At 39.8% G+C, this 21,174-nt stretch overlaps 1 protein-coding gene and 1 long non-coding RNA gene across 2 annotated transcripts; one reads left to right on the forward strand and one right to left on the reverse strand.

The window, feature by feature from the left end:
- Window positions 1-15,663: 15,663 nt before the first annotated feature.
- LOC145034974 (F-box/LRR-repeat protein At3g26922-like) lies at window positions 15,664-18,553 on the reverse strand. Its single transcript, XM_078983553.1, has 4 exons — window positions 18,302-18,553; window positions 16,594-17,589; window positions 16,340-16,519; window positions 15,664-16,242 (listed from the first exon to the last, which is right to left on the reverse strand). Exons 2-4 carry the CDS (start codon window positions 17,584-17,586, stop codon window positions 15,955-15,957), a joined length of 1,461 nt encoding a protein of 486 aa, XP_078839679.1. The 5' UTR covers window positions 17,587-17,589; window positions 18,302-18,553; the 3' UTR covers window positions 15,664-15,954.
- A 133-nt stretch (window positions 18,554-18,686) lies between these two features.
- LOC145034975 (uncharacterized) lies at window positions 18,687-19,684 on the forward strand. The gene is made up of 2 exons (XR_013678278.1): window positions 18,687-19,179; window positions 19,291-19,684. It is a non-coding gene; the product is annotated as an uncharacterized LOC145034975 (long non-coding RNA).
- The last annotated feature ends 1,490 nt before the right edge of the window (window positions 19,685-21,174 follow it).

The raw sequence follows: 21,174 nt of genomic DNA on the forward strand, positions 1-21,174 counted from the left end.
ATCCTCCCGTGCATACCGTTCTAACCCTCTAGGGGTTCCGAACTCTATCTCCATCCTACATGCTCGATCCCGGCCTGCTCCCATGCCTTCCTCAATCAACTGCTCTAGGTCTGTATTCCGCCCCGCACGCCTGTTACTCACTCATACGAGCCTGCTCTCAACTAATAGAAATACCGCTGAATTTCCCAAGCAGCTAAACAACCTCTCAGGCCCAACGATCATCCGGAGAATTTCCAATTCTCCCCCACTTAAGACACTGACAGATAGTCACCGGTTGCCATCATCGATCTCCCCAAGCAACCTTGCAGGAATCAACACATGCACTCAAAATGTTTTTCACCAGCACCAACAACTTTCATACAATCATGTTCCCATGCTGCACAACCTGCTCGAAAGGAACCCAATCTTCAACTATCAATTCCTCAGACTACCGAATCTAACTGTCCTTCAAACCAACGCCGCATCCGCCACCAATCCTCACAAAGATAATCAACGATAGCTCGAAGTACAAACCCATAACCATAACGATCCCCCAGGGAACACAAGATACTAAAACGAAATCTCGATCACAACTCGCCAAACCCTCAAGGAACAATGAATACCACACGAAACCCGAAACGCAATTCCATAACCAACTAATGAAACCAGCAGATATCAATACTCTACAACAATCATAAATAATCAAAACAGCAGAAAGAACATACCCGAAGCAGCAAGCTGAAAAACACGGCCCTAAGCCCTTGGGGGCTCTGCTCCACCCTGACCTCCACCTGTGATCCTCAACGTGGCCGGTGCTGGAGCCTGCACCGATCTCGCAGCAAGCTGTGGACAGTTGACCTTCAAATGTCCAACCTGATGACAATGATAGCATATCCTCAAATCCCGAACCGGCACTGACTGCCGACAATCCCTCGCATAGTGTCCCTCCTTCCCGCACTTGCGGCATGCTCCACCGGACCAACAAACCCCGGCATGACCCCTTCCACACTTTCCACAGACGTGGCCACCCTGATCTCCCATCTTGGAATCAACGGTCTTAGACCGTTTCGTCGGCGGCTGCGACTGAACCGGAGCTTGCCTCAGCTCACGCATTTGCAACTCAATCTCTAACTCACGCCGCCTGGCGGCCTCCTGCAACTCCAGCAAAGTCTCGCACCTCTGCGCAGACACAAACTGCCTGATGTCTCTCTTTAGCATACTCAGATATCGGGACATCTGAGCCTGCTCCGAAGCGAACTCAGGGCAAAACATCGCCCTCTCAGTAAACATCCTGGTGATTTCCGTCACCGACTCCGAATCCTGTTTCAACTCCAAGAACTCCTGAGCCAACCTCTCCCTCTTGACCTGCGGAACATAATGAGTGCTGAACATCTCTCTGAACCGATCCCATGAAATCGCAGCCCTCTGCGCATCCGAGTACGACCCCGTGGTCAATCTCCACCAATCCTTTGCTCCGAGCCTCAACAGGTTCAAAGCACATCTCACCCTCTGATCAGCAGGGCATGAACACGTGAAGAAGCATCCTTCCACATCTGATAACCATCTCATAGCAACGATCGGATCCTGAACTCCATCAAAAGTGGGAGGCTTCGTATTGTCGAAGTCCCGATACTGAAAACCTCTACTGGCTCCTCCCCCTGCCGCTGCTACTGCTGCGGTAGCCGCCGCGACAGCCGTCTCCGTGAGAGCTGCATAACGCTCATCAAAATACTCCACCATGGCGGTCTTGATCGACCCAAACAACTCTGGCAGCTCAGCCCGAACAATGCGGCAACCTCATCATGCAAGATCTCACGAATCCTCGCATCCAACTCATGCGTACTCATCTGGCTGACAACCTCGGGTTGTACAGACCCACCCGGAACTCCCTCTCCGGCTCCTGATCCTGACCCGGATCCACTCCCAGCGTGCCCTGAAATCTCCATACTGAAAATAAAACACCAAATCTCAGACATATTCCACTATCCCGGGAACCGGCTCACATCCCAACCCTAAAGGTCATGGTTTCCCTGATACGCGTATGAGTCCGTGCTTTCAGTAGTACGGGCCCATACTACCTTCCACACCAACCCATATTTGCATGAAGTACTCCCACAACACCCTAGCGACACACATAACAACGCTCTATCCTCACAACTAGAGGAACACTAGAAATCTCTCACAAGGAACCCTAGGCTAGCAGGCATCATAAATCAGGCAACTTATCAATAAATCCTGAAGATCCCTAGCCCAACTCTAGCATGCTGTTCTATCAAAGCTCAATAAAACAATTGCCATGTATGGTATTTTGGGGTTACCTACTGGCTCCGGCTGATCGTACCTCCGCGTCCTCCTTTACTTATTTGAAAACCATTTTAATTTCTCTTTTTGAAAACTCTCCTCGATTTGAGACTGGAGTCACACAAGTGTTCCTCCAATTCACTCAAACCAAGGCTCTGATACCAACTTGTAACGTCCAAAAAACACAACCAATTTAAAATTTTCAAAACAACCCGATTTTCATTAAAATGTTTACAAAAAGGTTTTCAATACAATTCATTTAAGTATTCCCAGAATCATGTCGATACGAAATCATAAGGAGCGGTACGATCGCGCCTTTGCCTTGCCACAGTCTCCTGAAGAACCTGAAAAACATTAAACCACAACTGTAAGCCCGAGAGCTTAGTGAGATACCCCCAAGATACCAACCACGCATACGCCCTTCCAGGCTACGACCTTCCGGTCCAAAATATATAAATCATACATAACATAACAGAACATAGAACAACCATGCATATCGGGTCTAACGTGACTGGTCCGCCGTATCGGGCCTTCAGTCCTTCGGATCCATCCTCCGGGTCTAGTTATGTCCTTCGAGTCTACAGTGGGGTTGGTCCGCCCGCATCAGGCCTTCAACCCACCTGGTCCACTCTCTGAGTCTACAGCGTGACTGGTCCGCCCGCTTTGGGCCTACAGTCGGCCTGGTCCACTCTCCGAGCCTCGGCACGTCTGGTCCGCCCTCATGGGGCCTACAGCATATCCGGACCGCTCGCTGGGCCTTCGGAACAACCGGTCCGCCCTGGGTATCTTGGCCTACAGCACAAAGCAGGACCCGCCTCAACCCATCTCCAGTCCAAACAACCATGTGCACAAAACATACATTCATATAACAGTCATGATCAACAAACCGAGTAAACAGATCACATAGCATATCATTACTCTAACCGGGCTACCGACCTACCCGTTCACTAGCATAACATTACTCTGCATATCGAGGACTGACCTTTATAAGGTCCCCTTAGCATGTACCATCCTAACTACCAGGATGCAGACACAACCAGCAATAACATGATAAATGTAACTGAATCTCAATACACTAAAGGGCCGGCCTTGGTGCCTTAGACCCTGTTGATATAGTGAGGATAACTCACCTCGAAACTGACGGCTGAAAAGATAAGATCCCGCTGCTTCGAACTCTGACACAACTCCTCCACTGAACATCAACAATAACCCAATAAATACCCATAATTACCGAAATACCCCTGGAAGACAACTGATCAACCCTGGACAAGTCAAAGTCAACCCCTGACAGACCCTACTCGCCGAGTCAACCCGATGACTCGCCGAGTCCTTATGCTCAGACTTCCCTCACTTAGCGACCCAACTCGCCGAGTCACCCCAAGACTCTTCGAGTGCAACAACTCTGAGTCCACTCGCACCCAACTCACCGAGTCATCCCTCGACTCACCGATTCGTCGACTCAACCAGGAATATTGGGACTTCCTCGACATGACTCGCCGAGTCCAACTGGACTCGCCGAGTCCAAGGCAATCTTCAACCTACTCGCCGAGTTGTTCTTCCAACTCGTCGAGTTCAAGGCCATCTTCAAGCAACTCGTCGAGTCCACCCATGTGACTCGCCGAGTTCCACCGGTCTGAATCCATACAGAAGCATCTCAGGCCATGCAATTGATCCAAAACATAGATCCAGCCTCCTACAATCCATCCATCACGTAAAGTGGCAAACTTTACGTGAATCAAACGAGATCTAGGCCATTTCCACCTTAAAACCAAGGTTTGGGACATGATAGCTTCACTCATAGCACAAAGGTTGGGACTTTAATGCACTCAATGACTTCTCCACTCCAGATCTGAGGTAGCAACCTCAGATCCATCCTCCAACACCAAAATGTCACACAACCAAGCATCCCACACAACCCCAAATGATGAAACTAGGAATGCACAGCTCAAGGACGAAGATATTACCTCCAGAAGATGCCTCAATAACAGCTAAACACGAATCCAAGCAAAGCCCTTTGATCCAAACCACTTCTCCTTCAAGATTTCTACAAGCAACACCTCTCCGAGCTCCAATTTGCTCCACCAATGCTCTTCTCCACGAGATTAGGGTTTCTGGAACTCAAGGGGGAATAAGAGAGGCTGTGGAGGGGTATAATGTTCTTTATATAGGGCTCAACCCCGGAAACTAGGGTTTTCTCCATACAGCACCTACTCGCCGAGTCCATACTTGGGACTCGCCGAGTAGGCCACTCGGCTCGCGACCATGACCGCGACCTGACTCGCCGAGTCTATCCATGGACTTGCCGAGTCATCCTCTAAACTTACACTTTTAGCCCTTCAACTCTACTCTTGCGATTCCGGGATGTTACACATATTAGGGATAAATATAGCGTGATCAACTATATTTATTTAGAATATGACCAACATATGTTCATGAGTAGTCTTAGGGGAAATGAATCCAAAAGCCTATCGCACTCTCCAATAACCCTAGAGAACCTAAACCTAAATAATTAAAATATACTATATGAATAATCAAATCATGACTTATTCCTACACCCTCATGTAGTCACCATGGAAGATGATCAGCAATGAGTACATTTTTATCAAGCCCTAGTGGCTCATAGGATGCTTGGGGAGAATCCCAAAGAAGAACAAGGGGGAGCCCCTAACTTTGGGCCCGACGAGTACATTGATACAGACTATGAGTTTGATAGGACTGACGAAGACCTGGAGGAGGATGGGGACATTGATGAAGCCCTCGTCGAACCACCTACTAACGAGGCACACTAGGACCACCTTACTCCACCAGGGAATCCCGTTGGTGAGGATCGTTCTCTGGAAGCAGATATTGCCACACTTCGGCAACAACTATTTGCTATGGAGGCACAAGCTGTCCAAGCTGAGCAGGAAAGGGATACCGATGATTTGGCTCAGAGCACTGCTGATCAGATGCACCCGATGCGAACGAGGGTTGTAAGGGTAGATCAGGAAACATGAGAAGTTATATGGGAATTCCACATGAGGTAGGTGAGGTGGGAGGCTCGACTTCGAGACGCGGAGCAACAAGTGACTCGCCTTCAGGGAGCATCCACTTCCTCAACACCACCCCCTGGCACATCCCACCATGATTAGGACCAGCCGTATTTTCCGTTAGTATTATATCTATGTGATCTATGTTAAGTACTATTGACTCTATGTTTAAGTGACTACACTACTCATAGGGTCGTCATGCTGCCGGATTTTATATTTCTATGTATTGTATGCCTTCTGGCAAATTTTCATGTATCAAAACTATTAGTGTTAATGAAAATGCTTTATGTTTTATCATGATGTTGTTATCTGCTATGTTTTTTACCTCCTTCTTTTATGTTAATGCGTGAAATTACTTAAATACAAACTATACACCTAGCCTATGGAAATTTCCAACTCGCAAAACAATAGGCACTCAACATCTTTCTGTTCCCTGACAGAATGATGCCTCAACGACTCACTCGTGGAAACCATGAGTCGTCGCCTTCAGAAATTAACTCGGTTGCATTCCAGGCAACGGTGTCCGCCGCAGTCACTGCAGCACTCGTGTAGATTCGCAATGGAAACAACGGAGAAGGAAACGAACAGGGAACTGGAAGCACAAATCAAGGAACAAACCACAGAGCTGCACGACCATGCACCTACAAGGATTTCACCAACACCAAACCTCAAACCTTTAATGGGACAGGAGGCGTCATAGCCCTGAAGCGATGGATCTAGAAAGTAGAATCTGTTTTTGAAATATGCGGGTGTCCGAATGATTGTATGGTCAAGTTTGTAGCCTGCACATTCAATGATCAAGCCCTCTCCTAGTGGAATGGCCACGTAGAGACCATAACACTCCCGGTGGCAAACGCGATGCCTTGTGAAGAGCTGAAGGAGATGATGTTGGCGGAATACTGTCCTAAAATTCAGAAGATGGAACAAGAGTTGTGGAACCTCACGGTTCAAAACTCCAATATCGATGCATACATATCCATGTTTAGTGAGCTATCTCTTCTGTGTCCCAGAATGATCACCTCATAATGGAAGAAGATTGAGAGGTTTATATGGGGATTGACTGCACCGATCCAAGGGAATGTCATTGCGGCAAACCCTGAGACATTTGATAGTGCCGAGAGACTGGACAAGAAACTGTATGATCATGGCAATAACAAGGGTGCCAAAACATTGGAAGTGGAGGTTAAGAAGGAAGAAGAGAGCAAGAAAGGGAGAAACAACAAGAGAAAGGGGAAACAGAACTCGAAATCATCTAAGAAGTAACAAACTGTGACTATCCATGCTGCAACTCAAGCCACCACCACACCACATGATCCAACCTCATCCACATCAAATGCTTCGAAGCATGTGACATCCCCAAAATCATGGCCAGAAAAAACCGATTTTCATTTATGCTTTTTAAAATAATTTCAGAGTAAATCCTTTTGATTTAAAAGTGTTGCGGAATTTGTTCCCAAAACAAAACATGATAAAATAATATTTATCAAAGCATTTCATCGAGAGATGCATTTTCATTATATAATTAAAACTCGGGGTGTCATGTTCCGATACATACCATAAAGCATAAACGATAACATTACAAGTCATTCAACAAATATATACATATACAGACTTGTAAACAAAACAACTTGATGATTCATCCATCTTACGCCCTTGCGCCACTTCTTGTAATACAAATAAAACTGAGTGGGTCAGGCTTGGGAGCCTGGTGAGCATATAGGGTTTTCAACCCACAATAAATAAATTATATTTAATTTCACCAACCAATCACTATCCCGATTACCCATTCCCGTTATCCTCGCTTTACGTCCCTAAAAAAACATCTATCTCAAGGGACCTAATCTAGGATTTTCTTCGGGACGGACATTACTGCTAAGGGGTTTCCTCAATAATAGATATCCTAAAGGCAACCATGAGGGGGATAAAGTACACCGGTGAACACATCGTTCACAACACCTACAGGTTATGAACCTGCTAGCGTTCCACGAGACTGTCTAGAAGGAGTCTGTGGTCGTTATCCATACTCCGTTGAATAACAAGGTCAACAACAACAACATCGAGGCCTCTCATATGTTTATTACACACCAACTATCTACCCATGCTCTACCCAACATATTAGTAGATAAAAAAAATATATTTGTATACATAGTTTAAAACCTGTATAGCATTTTCATCCAATACATATTTCACATAAAAAATGAGGCATACCCACATAACACGTATTTCATAGAAAACAAATCATATCTATGAGATTGAAGAGAGTGAATATACATTCACGCACATAACAACAAAATTATACACATAACACGTATTTCGTATAAAATACTTCATAATTATGCGTTAGAAGAAATTAACTACACACTCACTTGATCAGAAGATGATCGGACAACACTACGGCTTGTAGAAGTAGTAATCCTCAGCAGATCTGGAAGATCTCTACAAAAAATCGAACTTCTCGCGGGCAGAGCTTCGGCTTGGAAATCGCACTTCTCGGGATCTTCGGGGCTTCGAAACTTGCTTCGGGGCTCGGGAATATTACCGGGGCTTCGGGGTACTTCTGGCACACAAATCGAGGTACAACAGGAGAGAGAAGAGAGAAAAATAGCAAAGAAACTCGGCAGCCTCGCATCCTATTTATAGGAGGCTGGAGTCTTGGAGTACGCGGGGCGTACTGCCTCCGAAACGTAAGCGCATGCATCATCCGAAGTCCTCGAGTGCGAGTGGCGACATTCTTCGATGTACCCGGGGCGTACTCCGGATGAGTCCGGTGACTCGCCTCCGGATAATACCGAGATTTAATAATTAAATTTAATTATTAATTATTTAATAAATTTCGAAAATTCATATCTTCCTCATACGAACTCCGTTTTCGACGTTCTTTATATCCACGCGAAGGTGAGACTATGCTCTACAACTTTCATTTAGACTCCGTCGGCTAATTTTGACTTTATTTTTATTATTTATTTTTAATAGGTCGGGACAGAAAATTTCGTTATAAATTCACAACTTCTTCGTTTGACGTCCGTTCTCGCCTAACTTTTTATCGCTTTGATACTAACAACGAGATCTTCGAATCTCATTTAGATCACTAAGGCTAAATATCGCTCTAACATAAATTTCACTTTTTACGTCATTCAGCGTTGCCGGTTCTGTCGCGAAACTTCGACATGTCATAACTTCTTTGTTATAACTCGGATTTCGGCATTCTTTATATCCTCGGAAACCTTGTTTCAACTACTAAAACATTATCTAAAGATATCAAGTTTATTTTATACTTAAATTTTGACGCTTATTTTTATTCTTAATTAATCACACCACATAATACTCAAATAATACACTTCTATTATTTCAAAACGGGTTATAAAGGTTAACCTAGACTATTATATCATCATTAATGACATGCCCAGAAACATAGGCGTTACAAAGCAGCACTCGGGAAATCTCCCCAAGTGTGGCAAATGCAACTTCCACCACCACGGGGAGTGCAGAGAGATGAATTGCACAAGGTGCAATCAGAATGGCCATATAGCAAAGTATTGTTGGACTCAGCTTCAATAGAACCAGGTGACAGACAACAACAACAACAACAATAATAACGACACCAATGCTAGAGCCAGCTATACCTGTTACGGATGTGGGAAAATCGGGCATATCAGGCAAAATTGACCCAACACAAACAATCAAGGGGCAGGAGCAGCAGGAAGAGTGCTAACAATGGGTCAGGGTGAAAAGTGCAGGACCCAATCGTTGTCGCCGGTACGTTCCTACTTAACAACTCGTATGCATGCATCTTATTTGATAACGGAGCGGAGCAAAGTTTTGTGAGTAATAAGTTCAAACATTTACTAAAAAAACAACCCCAAAAGCTTAATGAAGCCTTCACGGTGGAAATGGCTAATGGGAAGATTGAATCAACTAGGGATATCTACGTAGGGTGTACACTAACTCTAAACAATCACACCTTCCAAATAAACTTGATGCCTGTAAATATTAGAAGTTTTGATGTGATCATTGGCATGGATTGGTTAAGCCCCCATCATGCCGATATTATGTGTCACGAGAAGGCCATTCGCCTTCATCTTCCTAATTATGAAACCCTAATAATATACGGAGATAAACCCGGCACAAACCTTTGCCTTATTTCGAGTATCAAGGCACAAAAGTGTCTACAAAAGAAGAACTACGCATTCCTTGCTCATGTGGTGGATAAAACCGAAGAGGAAGCGAACATTTAAAACATCCCAGTGGCATGTGACTTCCCGGACGTGTTTCCAGAAGAACTTTTGGGAATACCCCCAGAATGACAAATCGAATTCCGAATCGGCCTAGTGCCTGGAGCCACTCCGATCGCCAAATCACCCTATAGGTTGGCTCCTACTGAAATGCAAGAATTGTCAAGCCAATTAAGTGATCTCTTGAATAAAGGATTCATAAGACCAAGATTCTCTCCATGGGAAGCTCCGGTTCTTTTCGTTAAAAAGAAAGATGGATCCTTCAGGATGTGCATTGACTATAGGGAATTGAATAAGCTTACCATCAAAAACCAGTATCCACTTCCACGAATCGATGATCTATTTGACTAGCTTCAAGGAGCTAGTTACTTTTCAAAGATAGATTTGAGATCCGATTATCACCAATTTGAAGTTATTTGTGATTGTGAGGTTGTCATAGCATGGTGAAGGCACCACCACGACGTGGCAATACGCTTACAAATGTGGGATCTCTTTTGGTCCCCATGGCGTAGTGACCACCTAATTACTAAAACCCTAATGTTCCGGGTTTTAAGGCCTATTTAAAGGAAACATGGGCTAGGGTTTGCTCATCCTTAGCCTTCATCACCCTCAAACCTCATAAAACCGAACGCTAGCCTCCTTTTTGTGATTCTTGGTCCTTTTGGTGTTCTTGGTAACTTGGAGAAAAAGAAGAAGAAGGTGCTTTAGAGTGTGGATTCATCAAGCAAGCCTCATCTTCTTTCTCTTATGCATTCGCTGGACCCTTGTAAGTGTCCAAGATCCAATCTTTATGTTACTTGCTTTTAGATTTAGTCCTCTTGTCCCTTAATCTTCATGATTTGGAAGTTTGGAAGGTTGGATTCCATAAAGTTGGCAACTTTATGGATCTTTGTGGTCATTTTAGTGTTATATGTTCCAAACATGAGAATCCTTGGAGTTTTGGCAACCATGAACGGCGGAAACGTTCTTGGGCGGAGAACGTCATGTACAGTATCACAACAATGAAAAGTAGTAAACAAGCAACAACATCATCCATTATATTAATAATATAATTTTAATACAAGTGTGTTCTGCCAAATTATGATAAACATTAAAGTATAAATCAAAATGAAAGATGAGTCTTGAACGAGCACCATTTTCTCTAAACCTTGCATCGGTACCTGTCTACTGTTGACCTGAGGATACAAGTTATTTTGAAAGAGAGTATCAGCTTTAAAGCTGGTGAGATCATAAGTATTTTAGTGTCTTAATTTGTATGTAAGTATTTGTACATATATGAAATGTAAGTATTTGTACGTATATGAAATGTAAGTATGAAAACATTTTGAACCTCCTAGAAAGCCCTATGCTTCCTACTGAAAGTAGCCTTCTACCAAGGCATCTAGTAACTATGTGTGTCTATTGTAAGAGTGTGTATTTTCCCAAATCTGACTATCATTAACCAAAAATATAGTTTCTACATTACCGTGCATCGTGTGAATGTTCACGAAGTGAATGTAATGGGAAAATGAAATAGTACTATGGTGTAGTATCAAATAACTACAGCCGTACTAACTACCTTAAATCTAACGCAATTTAAAGTAACATGTGATCGACATGTATCCTGCTACCGACTCTAGTAAAACGACGATGTAAGACGCCATAAGAAATGACATTTGGCACCCGTAGACTTGCAAGTCCCACTGTAGCGAGCAGCAAGGTGTAGGATAGTCAATCCAGTATAGATCTATACGCAAACTCAGACGCTCCCCAATAAAGGAGATTCAGTATACACAAACGGTCATGACAGGAAGTGCCATGACCCGTTTAATGGTTCACATAACTGCATGAATGTACATGTAATAAATGTGCTACTGTAAAGTGTACTCTTTCTCTGTCTAGTCTGTATGTACTGTAATGTTCTGCGTGTGCTAGCTATAATGTGTGTTCTCTCTCTGTCTAGCATGTATAGTAATGTACTGTGTATACTAGCTGTAATGTGTGTTCTCTCTCTATTTATCATGTATAGTAATGTACTGTGTGTACTAGCTGTAATGTGTGTTCTCTCTTTATCTAGCAAGTATTGACTCGTGAATGAACTAACTCATTGTATGATTTTGCGTTCTAGTAATAGTGCTAGTATCTTCTTGAACTACCCCTATGGTAGATTACTAGTAATGTAACTGGTACGTATGAACATGGAAGTATACCCTTGCTACCTAAGGGTATTGAACTGACTGGAAGAACCTTTATGACTATATATGTACACATGATATATAACTAATATTTAAACGACCTTCGAACGGATACCTGATACCTTACCAGACCACATCCCAACGGGGAAAAGGAAATAAAGCGGGCTAACATTCCTAAGTCCTTTAAACATTACTTATGTAACTATACATATATAGGCATGAAATTGACAATATAAAAGCATAAAAGAAGTTTTGTAAAACCATTGAAAAGTTTTCGATCTAAGAAAGGATGACTTGATGTCAAATTGTAAAACGATTTGAAAGCAGTTTGTTTGATAAGAACAATGTAAAGTATAAGGAAAACATTTGTTTTGAATCACAACTGTAACAGGGTTTGAAAAGATACACTCAATATGCAAGACAGTTTAACAAAGAGTTTTAACTGAGTAAAAACGTTTAAGAAAGCCATTTGAAGTAAACTGTTTGGTAAAACAGCTAAAAGAGTAGTAAATCCTTATGTATGCTACTTATTAATCACATGAGATTAATATAATAACTAGCATCATTCAACTTGTATACCCCCCCTCATAAAAGCATTTAAAAACATTAAAATCTTTGATTAAGGGGTATGAACTCACCTGCAGTGAGCGGATCGGAAGGAAGTGTCGGACAAGTGCTTGGTGTCAAGTGGAGACTTAGACACACACAATGATCCTAATTACATATGAAGACATATGTATATAAACAATTAGTTATTATAACACTAATTAAACATGTAAAAACATCCTATTGTGAGGAAAACACTTTGGTTAAGTGCTAGGAGGCTATCGGGTTGCAACAAAGAAGTGCAAGGCCTCATACGGGAGTTTATGGTCAAGGGACCATACCTTAAGGAGTTTTACGGCCCAGGGGAGTTTACTCTTGGCCATAAAATCTCTATTGGGTCACCAAATGGAGCCTAAATCTCTAAGGGCTTAAGTGGTTAACTGCTCCAAAGCTTAAACAAGGGTTTGGGTGGGTTTAAGGTCCTAAAATGACCTTGTATGGTGTTTACAGCCCTGGGACCACTCCCCCATGAGTTTACGGCCGTAAAATCATGGTAAGGAGTACCATTTCGTGCAATGAAGTCCTTAGCTCAATGGTGTAAGGTTCTATGTTACTATCCAAGGCTCACTAGGGTGTTAGGGTGCCATTTGCACCCTTAAAAGGGGTTTACGGCCCTAAGGCCAAATCCCTTTGTGTTTGTGGCCGTAATCTCATATGGACCATGGTATTTTTGTGCTTTCAAGTCCTATACTCATTAAGGTATGAGTCTATAGTAGTTTCACAGGGAAGGAAGGGACTAGGGCACACTTTTGGCCCTTAAATAAGGGTTTACGGTCCAAGGTGTTCTTGGGCCGTAAACTCTTTGATCTTGGTGATTCCTTGTGATTTCTTGATGTATAGACATATAACAAGCCCTATTATACTCTAAGATAGAAGCACTTATGATTTGGGACGAAAGCCTGAAGATCCTTGAGAGAGAATCGGGTTTTCTCTAGTTGAAAAAGGAACAAATGAAATAAAATGGCTAAGGGCCATATTTATACCCCTTGGGGTTTTTGGTCAAAAATTATCATTTGAGCCGTAAACTCCAAACTCTTGGAGTTTTGAAACTTTTAAGATGCACATAATACTCTAGGGCATCATCTCTCCCGATATCTCCTAAAGTGTTAATCCTAATATGCTCAAACTTATTCCAAAAGTTTGAAAATTAGCAGGAGTTGATCTGACTTCTATTGAAGCGAAGGATTGTACGGAATAGAAAATTTCGGGTTGTCACAAAACCATCCCACAAACCCACAATTATTTCTTGTTCAGGAACAACCCCATAATCTTCGACATGGATTCAAATTTGTCCATGAGGTAACTATCACATCTTGGCTACCACATGTTGTTGGTGATTCGTTTCACTGATGTTATGTAAGTGTAATGGGATTACTTTGTTGACCAAAAGTGATCTTGATAAATATTAAACAAGTAAGGAAGGTGTGGAGTGCACACTTGTTTAAGTTTATTCAAGATTAAAAGTAAATTGTCATTTAGGGGTGAAGCCCCTGAAGGAACGGGGGTCCAATGGGCGGCAGCCCCTAGCGGGGTCCAAGGGACAAAGCCCCTAGCTGGGATCGAGCTGATATTAATCCTTATAAAAACCCTGGATTATGACAGTTTTTTTACGGTTGCCAAACTGTTATATGATAGTTTTGACAGTTTTCAGACAAAGGAGGTACTTAACCAATTTTGGTCAGTTTTTCTGGTACATATGAAATTCATACATTTCCTTCTCTGTTCTTTTCTCTTCTGAGTCTTATCCAATAAAAGATTAGGGAGTACCACTCAATACTTTGATTTGACAGTGAAATCACAATTCTCAGAATATATAAGTGCCTCTATTACCCTGAAATTCTAACACATGCGTATATCACCATTTTTTGGAGTTCTTTGTGAGCTCGATCAAATTTCCAAAATGTAGTCAAGGAAGAAAGAGAGGTGGAGGTATTTAATTACACTTGATGGTTGAAGAGTACATGAAATTGTCAATACAATCTCATATCATGGAGCCTTTGTGTGATAGATGGTAAAAACACACGGGGTTAATCCCTCGTGTCATGGAGTGTCCATGGATAAAACAAAGAACATAAGAAAAAAAAAAGAGATGGAGAGGAGATCTACAAAGAGAAAGTCGACAGTGGAGTTAGGAGTTCAGGTAGGGTTAGGAGATATCTAATACCATCTAATAGAGTGATTTTCCCATAATCCAAAATTGTATCCCACCAAGAATATAAATACAATACAAGGGTAATGGTTGACATACATTTGGGTACACATAATAAACTATACAAATATAACAGCATATACAAATATACTTATGTATCTTTTTTCCCTTAATGTTTATGTTTCTAATGTTGTCAAAGAAACAATATGAGATAGAAGTTTGATGATAATTTTCTGGGTCAAGACTTTTAATATTTGCTATTTGATGGAAATCATTTAAATGAATTATAAATTGACAGTTGAATAATTTCACATAGGGTAGTGTTAGAATAGGATAGAGTACCCTTCAGTTTGATTGAATAGTTTTCCATGAAATCCAATCGTTCACATGGGCTATGTTATGTCAAAAGTAATCAAATACGAAATTTAACAAACAGAAATATAAATCAATCGAATATATATATATATATATATATATATATATATATATATATATATATATATTAAAGATTCACAATTCATAATACATACTTGAATGTTGATGTATAAAACAGATTTACAACCACGAAAATATGTAGATTGAATCCTGCGAATTACAGTGTCCGGTATTGGTCTGTCTTGAGGATACAACAATCAATTAAAAAACAAATCTTGAATATGTCGAAGATCACCATGCTCCCATGTTATATCAAGAACAATTTTTAAGAGAATGTGTTTGTTTCATTAGCCTCCGGATTATGTCGGGTTAGAATCCAAATATTTATAGGCTTCCAATGGTGGTTGTAAAACATCAACCAAAAATAACTGCTAAAAATTGTCAAGCAGTTAATTCTCTAACTAACAAAATTTAATAAATAAAAATAAACTGTCAAACAATTAATTCTATATACTTAACAAATTTTAATAAATAAAGATTAATATATATAATAAATATTGCAACACCACAACCCAAACCTAAACCCAAGATACTAAACACATTACCTAGTCCTAAATGAGTAGGAAAAGTCTTATAAAGCATAAAAGGTTTTCTCTTCTCTTCTTCCTATATGTGAGATTTTAAGAAGGTTTTCTCTTCTTCCTGTAGTGGGACAAATCTCACATGTATTTTTGTAGAACAAAGTTCCAACAGGCTAATACATAATAAAACACAAATGCAACATTACGCAACAATCCTATCCTCCAGCATCACAAAAGTCAAAATCAATAGGGCTTAAGGCCTAGACCAGGTCATATATTTCACTATTGCAGGTTGATTTCTTTTGATCAGGCCAGCAGCCTGATTCACAGGTTGGGTATGGGAACAAGGTAATGTAAACGAGTATTAGACTCGATGTAGCCATAGCTTATGAATACAACTACAAGCTTAACATAGCATGGAACCAGAGAAGGCACAAATATCAAACTTGGGTCAAACAGTTATTTTCTTAAACCTAAATAAATAAATAATTAATTAATTATAATCATGACGTGCTTTTTCCTTTTAGATCAACACGCCCAGAGATCCTTAAGCACTTCTCCCTTTGCAACAGCCTGGTCACGTAGCAGGCAAAGAGCCTGGGACCTCCTTATCACATATGCTCGGAAAGCCCTCTGAATCACCATGATGGCATCCAGACGTGACAACTTCTTCTCCTCCTCCTTTTTCTTCTTATCCTTCTTGGTCTTCTTAAATACATGACTATCGTCTACAATGGCAGCTGTTGACACCGTGAAGGTGTACTTACGTACATACCTCCACCAGTCAATCGGCGTAACAGCAAGCCCAGGCGTTTCCTATTAGATTTAAAATTAAAAATATCAACTAACCCTAATTAAAAATTTTAATTAAACAGAAACTCGATGTCATAATCTACAACTATAAAAGTGGTACCTCGGGTAAGTCCATGGTGAACGTCGCGTTTGGGGAGTTGTCAAACAAGAAGTTTCTAGCTGCACTACACATTCTTACTTTGTATGCATCCACATTCATGCGAGAGTCCATACTCAAGCAAATTAAGTTGCCAAAAGGTGATGGAAGGTGCGATAAATAATCCGGAAATGAGGAAATACACTGCAAGCGTGCATATATATTATACATAAAAATATATATGCACATATTGAAATGAAATCAACATGCATATATACCTCAATAATTTGCACATTAAGTGTTAGATATTTGACACTATGGAGCTCTTGAAGAATGTTAATAATTTTGCGAGCATCTTCAAATACTGGATAGCAACCCAAACAGCAGATATTGACGTGGTTTAGGGAGTGAAATCCATCTTTAGACAATTGCAGGGGAGGACCATAATAACACTTGTAGCACAAAGATGAAACTCCTGCTGGAGCATTCAAGTACTCCAATGAGGTGTCAATTATCGTGAGATTCTCAAGTTGTGGTGCAATCACATTGACGACTTTTACATTTCTTCCCTCGATAAGAATGAGATTAGAAAGTCGAGGGGCTACCATGTCAAATACCTTCATGCCCATGAGACGGAAATGTTCCAGAGTGAGGTCTTTTAAGTTGACACACTTGGTGAAAATGTTATCATGTACAGAGTCCTTAGTGGTTTTATTAGACATTAATACGATGTAACTGAGATGCAAAGTTGTTAAAGCTGGAAAATCCCAAGGCGTTGTGGGTGGTGATTTTATACAACAGTTACGAAGTGTAAAATGTTTTAGAGAGTGAGAGCTAAAAAGGCAAGCAGGGAATTCATGGAGCCTATTAGGATCATCATCAGCGACATTTAGTTGTTGGATATTGTGAGAGAAGGCATAATTTGCAATCTTTCTCACTATAACTTCACAATAATCTTGTCTATGGGAAAATACCAGGTTGATGGATGACACTTGTATTTGATTGTTGCGTTTAGACAAAACATTAGTCACGAATTCGGAAAACTTTTGTAAACAACCAAATTTCCGACTTGAGAAATTAAGACAAGGAATTGATGTCCAGACAAGCTTCCATCTTGTTGACAACAAACATGTCTGAACACCAAATTTCATGTCAATACAAGACAGGATATTACGAATAACCTCATCTGGCAACCTGCTCAATCTATCTTCTTCTTCTTCTTCTTCTTCTTCTTCTACCACTGGTCTGATATTATCTTGATCAAACTCCATTCTCTGCATCAAGACCCAGCATACAAATACAATACAATCTTAGTTTTCTAGCTAGTGATTCCAATAATAATTTAAAAATCCATATCTGCACTCCATAATTAAAAGTTAAATCAATTAACTTCTTACGCCTAACCTAATGGAACTAAATATGGAACACAGCAGCAATAATATCTTAAATCATTTTGCCATAGATGTATTAAGGCTATTTGCGAATTTTATTTTATTATTTTACTTATTCATTTATATATTATTATCAATATTTATTTTAAACGAAATCAAAAAATATTTATTAGCCTGCAAACCAGTGACTAAGCAGAGGATCATCAAAGGGAGATCAAGAGAGAAAGATAAAAAATCTCAAGACTCCAAAAATTCAAAAATAACTTGCAACAACGATGGGGAATTGTCTCCATCTGGAACACACAAATCGAAATCGATAACTCACGATCTTCACCAAACAAACCAAACTAAAGTTAAAACTCTCTAACAAACTTTTCAAAATTAAAAAACACGATTTCAAGACGAAAATCGATAATAATAATAATAATAAAAGGCGATTATTTTCTGTAACAAACAACGAAATCGAGCTGTAAAACGAGATTTTTTTTAAAAATCATCCAGCGTCTTCTTCGCCCTTAACCTTAAACAGTTGTAACACAATTTTCTGGATATTGTACAACAAGCAACAAAGATATAGAAAAAAAATGTTCTTGACCTGTTGGATTTCAACGGATTTGCATCTGTTTAACGGATCTCCTCCTCCAAATCATGCATAGCGAAAATCATCCGGAAACGGAAATTTTTCGCTTTGGGTCTACTGAATGGATCTCAAATCTCAACCGCAAACGAAAACCGTTTCCGTAAAACAGAAATAATTGCATTTCGTCACCAGGTTTCTATAACGGATCTAAAAAAAACAAAAACCAGAAACCTCTTTGTTTTCTCCGACGATACACTCCCAAATCGTGTATATATATATATATATATATATATATATATATATATATATATATATATATATATATATATATATATATATATATATATATTATAAAAAAACTTTATTTTTTAGAAAGCGCGTACAACGCGTGAAGCATGCCTCAAGAAAGCGCATATGACAAACGGTGGAAGACAGTCAATCGTCGCTTAAGACAAGACGTTTCAAAGAGAAAGGTACATCTTTCCTCAAACGCTTTCTTTCAGGCTTCTATTTCCAAATCCCGGACACGTTGCTTCCATCCTCACAACAGAACGACGCAACTTACCATTGTGCCGATTCAATCCTTGTTATCATCGTTCCTCACCTTCTATATAAAGGCTTTTTCTCTCGTATCGTCCACATCGCATTTACTCGTTTTCCAAGGACGTCGGGTAACTTGTTTGGGAGACGCTTTGGTTTCTATGGTATGTGTTTCTGAAAATTTGGGTTTTAATTTTCCTATACTTGCTTTTAGAGATCATAGAGAAAGACAAATGTCGTCGTGTTAAAGTCTAAGGGATCATGGTGAATCGACACGGTTTTAGCCAGCTTCCGGAAAACGATGCATCGGAATCGTCACAACCTCTCATACACATCTTGAAGACAGAAATACGGTATATATGTCATCTTCTTTCCATTCAAACTTCAATCTGGTTCAATCACTCTTCAGTTTTCCATACGCCTTCTCTCTACCTCATCATCAACAATGTGCTTTGTTTTTCCAGGGCATAATGCAGATACTCGAAAGCGAAGCAGTTCAGGCCCGAAGATGAAGAATCTTTATTGGATTACATCGAGGGTTTTCAGGTGTTGCGACAATGGGGTTTCATAGCATCTGGTCTATGTTCTTCAAATTGAAAATTAGGTGAGACTGCTTTTTATTTCAAGCATCACGGTTGATTAGAATTTTCAAGGTTCTTAAGTGAACCTGCATCATCATCTCCTTTTTTTTATCTTTTCTAATGTTAGGGCTTCTTAATTTCAAGAACAAGTATCTTGTTGCAGAAAGTAAAGTGGTAAACCTTTGATTTGAAGTTTGTGTAATAATATTTACAATTTATCATTATATTCATTTAAATGTGACAATTAATAATATGAATGCATCGTTGTTAAGAAAAATTCATGTATAATTGATTAAAGAATGCATCGTTGTTAAGAAAAATTCATTTATAATTGATTAAATGCTATGAAATAGGGAAGCATTAAAGATTGCACATGTGGAAGTTAGTCACTTTCTGATTCGGACATATATAGGAGCTTTGTCGGATTCCTATAACCTGTTTGATGAAAACGTTTGAAAGAAATTTTTTAGTGTTGAATGCACTGATTGATGGATATGCTCATATTAGTTGGTTCATGGAGAATCATATTCTCTGTTTGCTCAAAGTTAGGACTCTCGGATTTTGAAGATATGCCTCAAGAAACCGCAAATCTGAATCTATTATATTTACCATGGGTCCACATAGACATAGTGGTGTAAATATATTGATGGACCCAACATCTGAAAATGTTAAAGATTGTTGTTCATAGCTACTGAGATTGCCGTCAAAACTATTGAATAAAGTAATAAAGATTAAAATTAGTTTAGGTACTAAATGGAAAATTACAGATACGAATGCCAAGTAATCAAAGTGTGTATCATCTTAGTCATTTGTTATATTTAATTCAAGATTTAGGTGGGTATCTCTTATTTCTCAATTCATTTTATTTTCTAAGTAGAAAATGTCCATTCTTTTATCTTTTAGGGGTGTTTGGATGTGCAATTAAACTCATTATTGTTTCTTTAACCATGATAGTGCAAATATGTTATCGGAAAAGTTTTTGAGCCCTGTACACCGGCTTCCTCGATTAGGACCAATGTATGAAATTGTTTGAAGAACTTAATAGATAGAGGCAACAACTTTTGTATTTTAATTATTGGAATGATTCATAGACCTTCTGAACATTCTTCTATTTATCACTTATTTCCACGGCTTTACCTTAGGTAAAACTTGTGGTTTGCAATTTTTATTTCAGCCACTAAAAAGCCGTTTATTCATGGCATTGCCAAAAGTATCAAGAGAAAACTTTGAGTTGCTATTTGATTCATTGTATTACACTTACGATTTTAAGGTGGTTTCGGTTTATAACCTCTTGTTGGGTGTTGGGGGTTGGTTGTCTTATTCCTTTCTCGTATTTTAAACTCATATTAATCCATCAGATTCCAAAGATCATTGCAATGCAATTGCCTAAAATTTCAAGAGGATAGACTAAGTTTCTATTCATGTGTATAAAGAACCTAACAACCATAATAATGTTAAATTTCTTCTTTAATGTAACATCTTGATGTCATTAAAAGGCCACAATTCACTATGTTATGTCGAAAATGAAAAGATAAATTGTGACTAAGATAAATGAATTATTTCTTCTCTATATGTTCATCTTCTTTTGGGAAATATTTCTGAAAACCAAGGTGTTGTATGATAGACAAGGAATGAATGGAATTGTTCACTCCTACGGAATGAGATTGTTTTATTCAATTAAAATGGAATGGACAATTTTTGAAAGAGTGTGAATTTTTTTTTGTTAATTTTCATTACTTAGCCAAGAGGTGTTTTTTATTAATTCCT

Source organism: Lactuca saligna, chromosome 3 (assembly GCF_052625555.1).
Source record: "Lactuca saligna cultivar CGN05327 chromosome 3, ASM5262555v1, whole genome shotgun sequence".
Classification (NCBI taxonomy): domain Eukaryota; kingdom Viridiplantae; phylum Streptophyta; class Magnoliopsida; order Asterales; family Asteraceae; genus Lactuca; species Lactuca saligna.

Coding starts and splice junctions, on each gene's coding strand:
- LOC145034974 (XM_078983553.1), bottom strand. CDS start 17,586: ATGGAGTTTGATCAAGATAATATCAGACCAGTGGTAGAAGAAGAAGAA. Junction 16,520..16,593: donor TTAATGTGCAAATTATTGAG/GTATATATGCAT, acceptor GCACGCTTGCAG/TGTATTTCCTCATTTCCGGA. Junction 16,243..16,339: donor TCACCATGGACTTACCCGAG/GTACCACTTTTA, acceptor TAAATCTAATAG/GAAACGCCTGGGCTTGCTGT.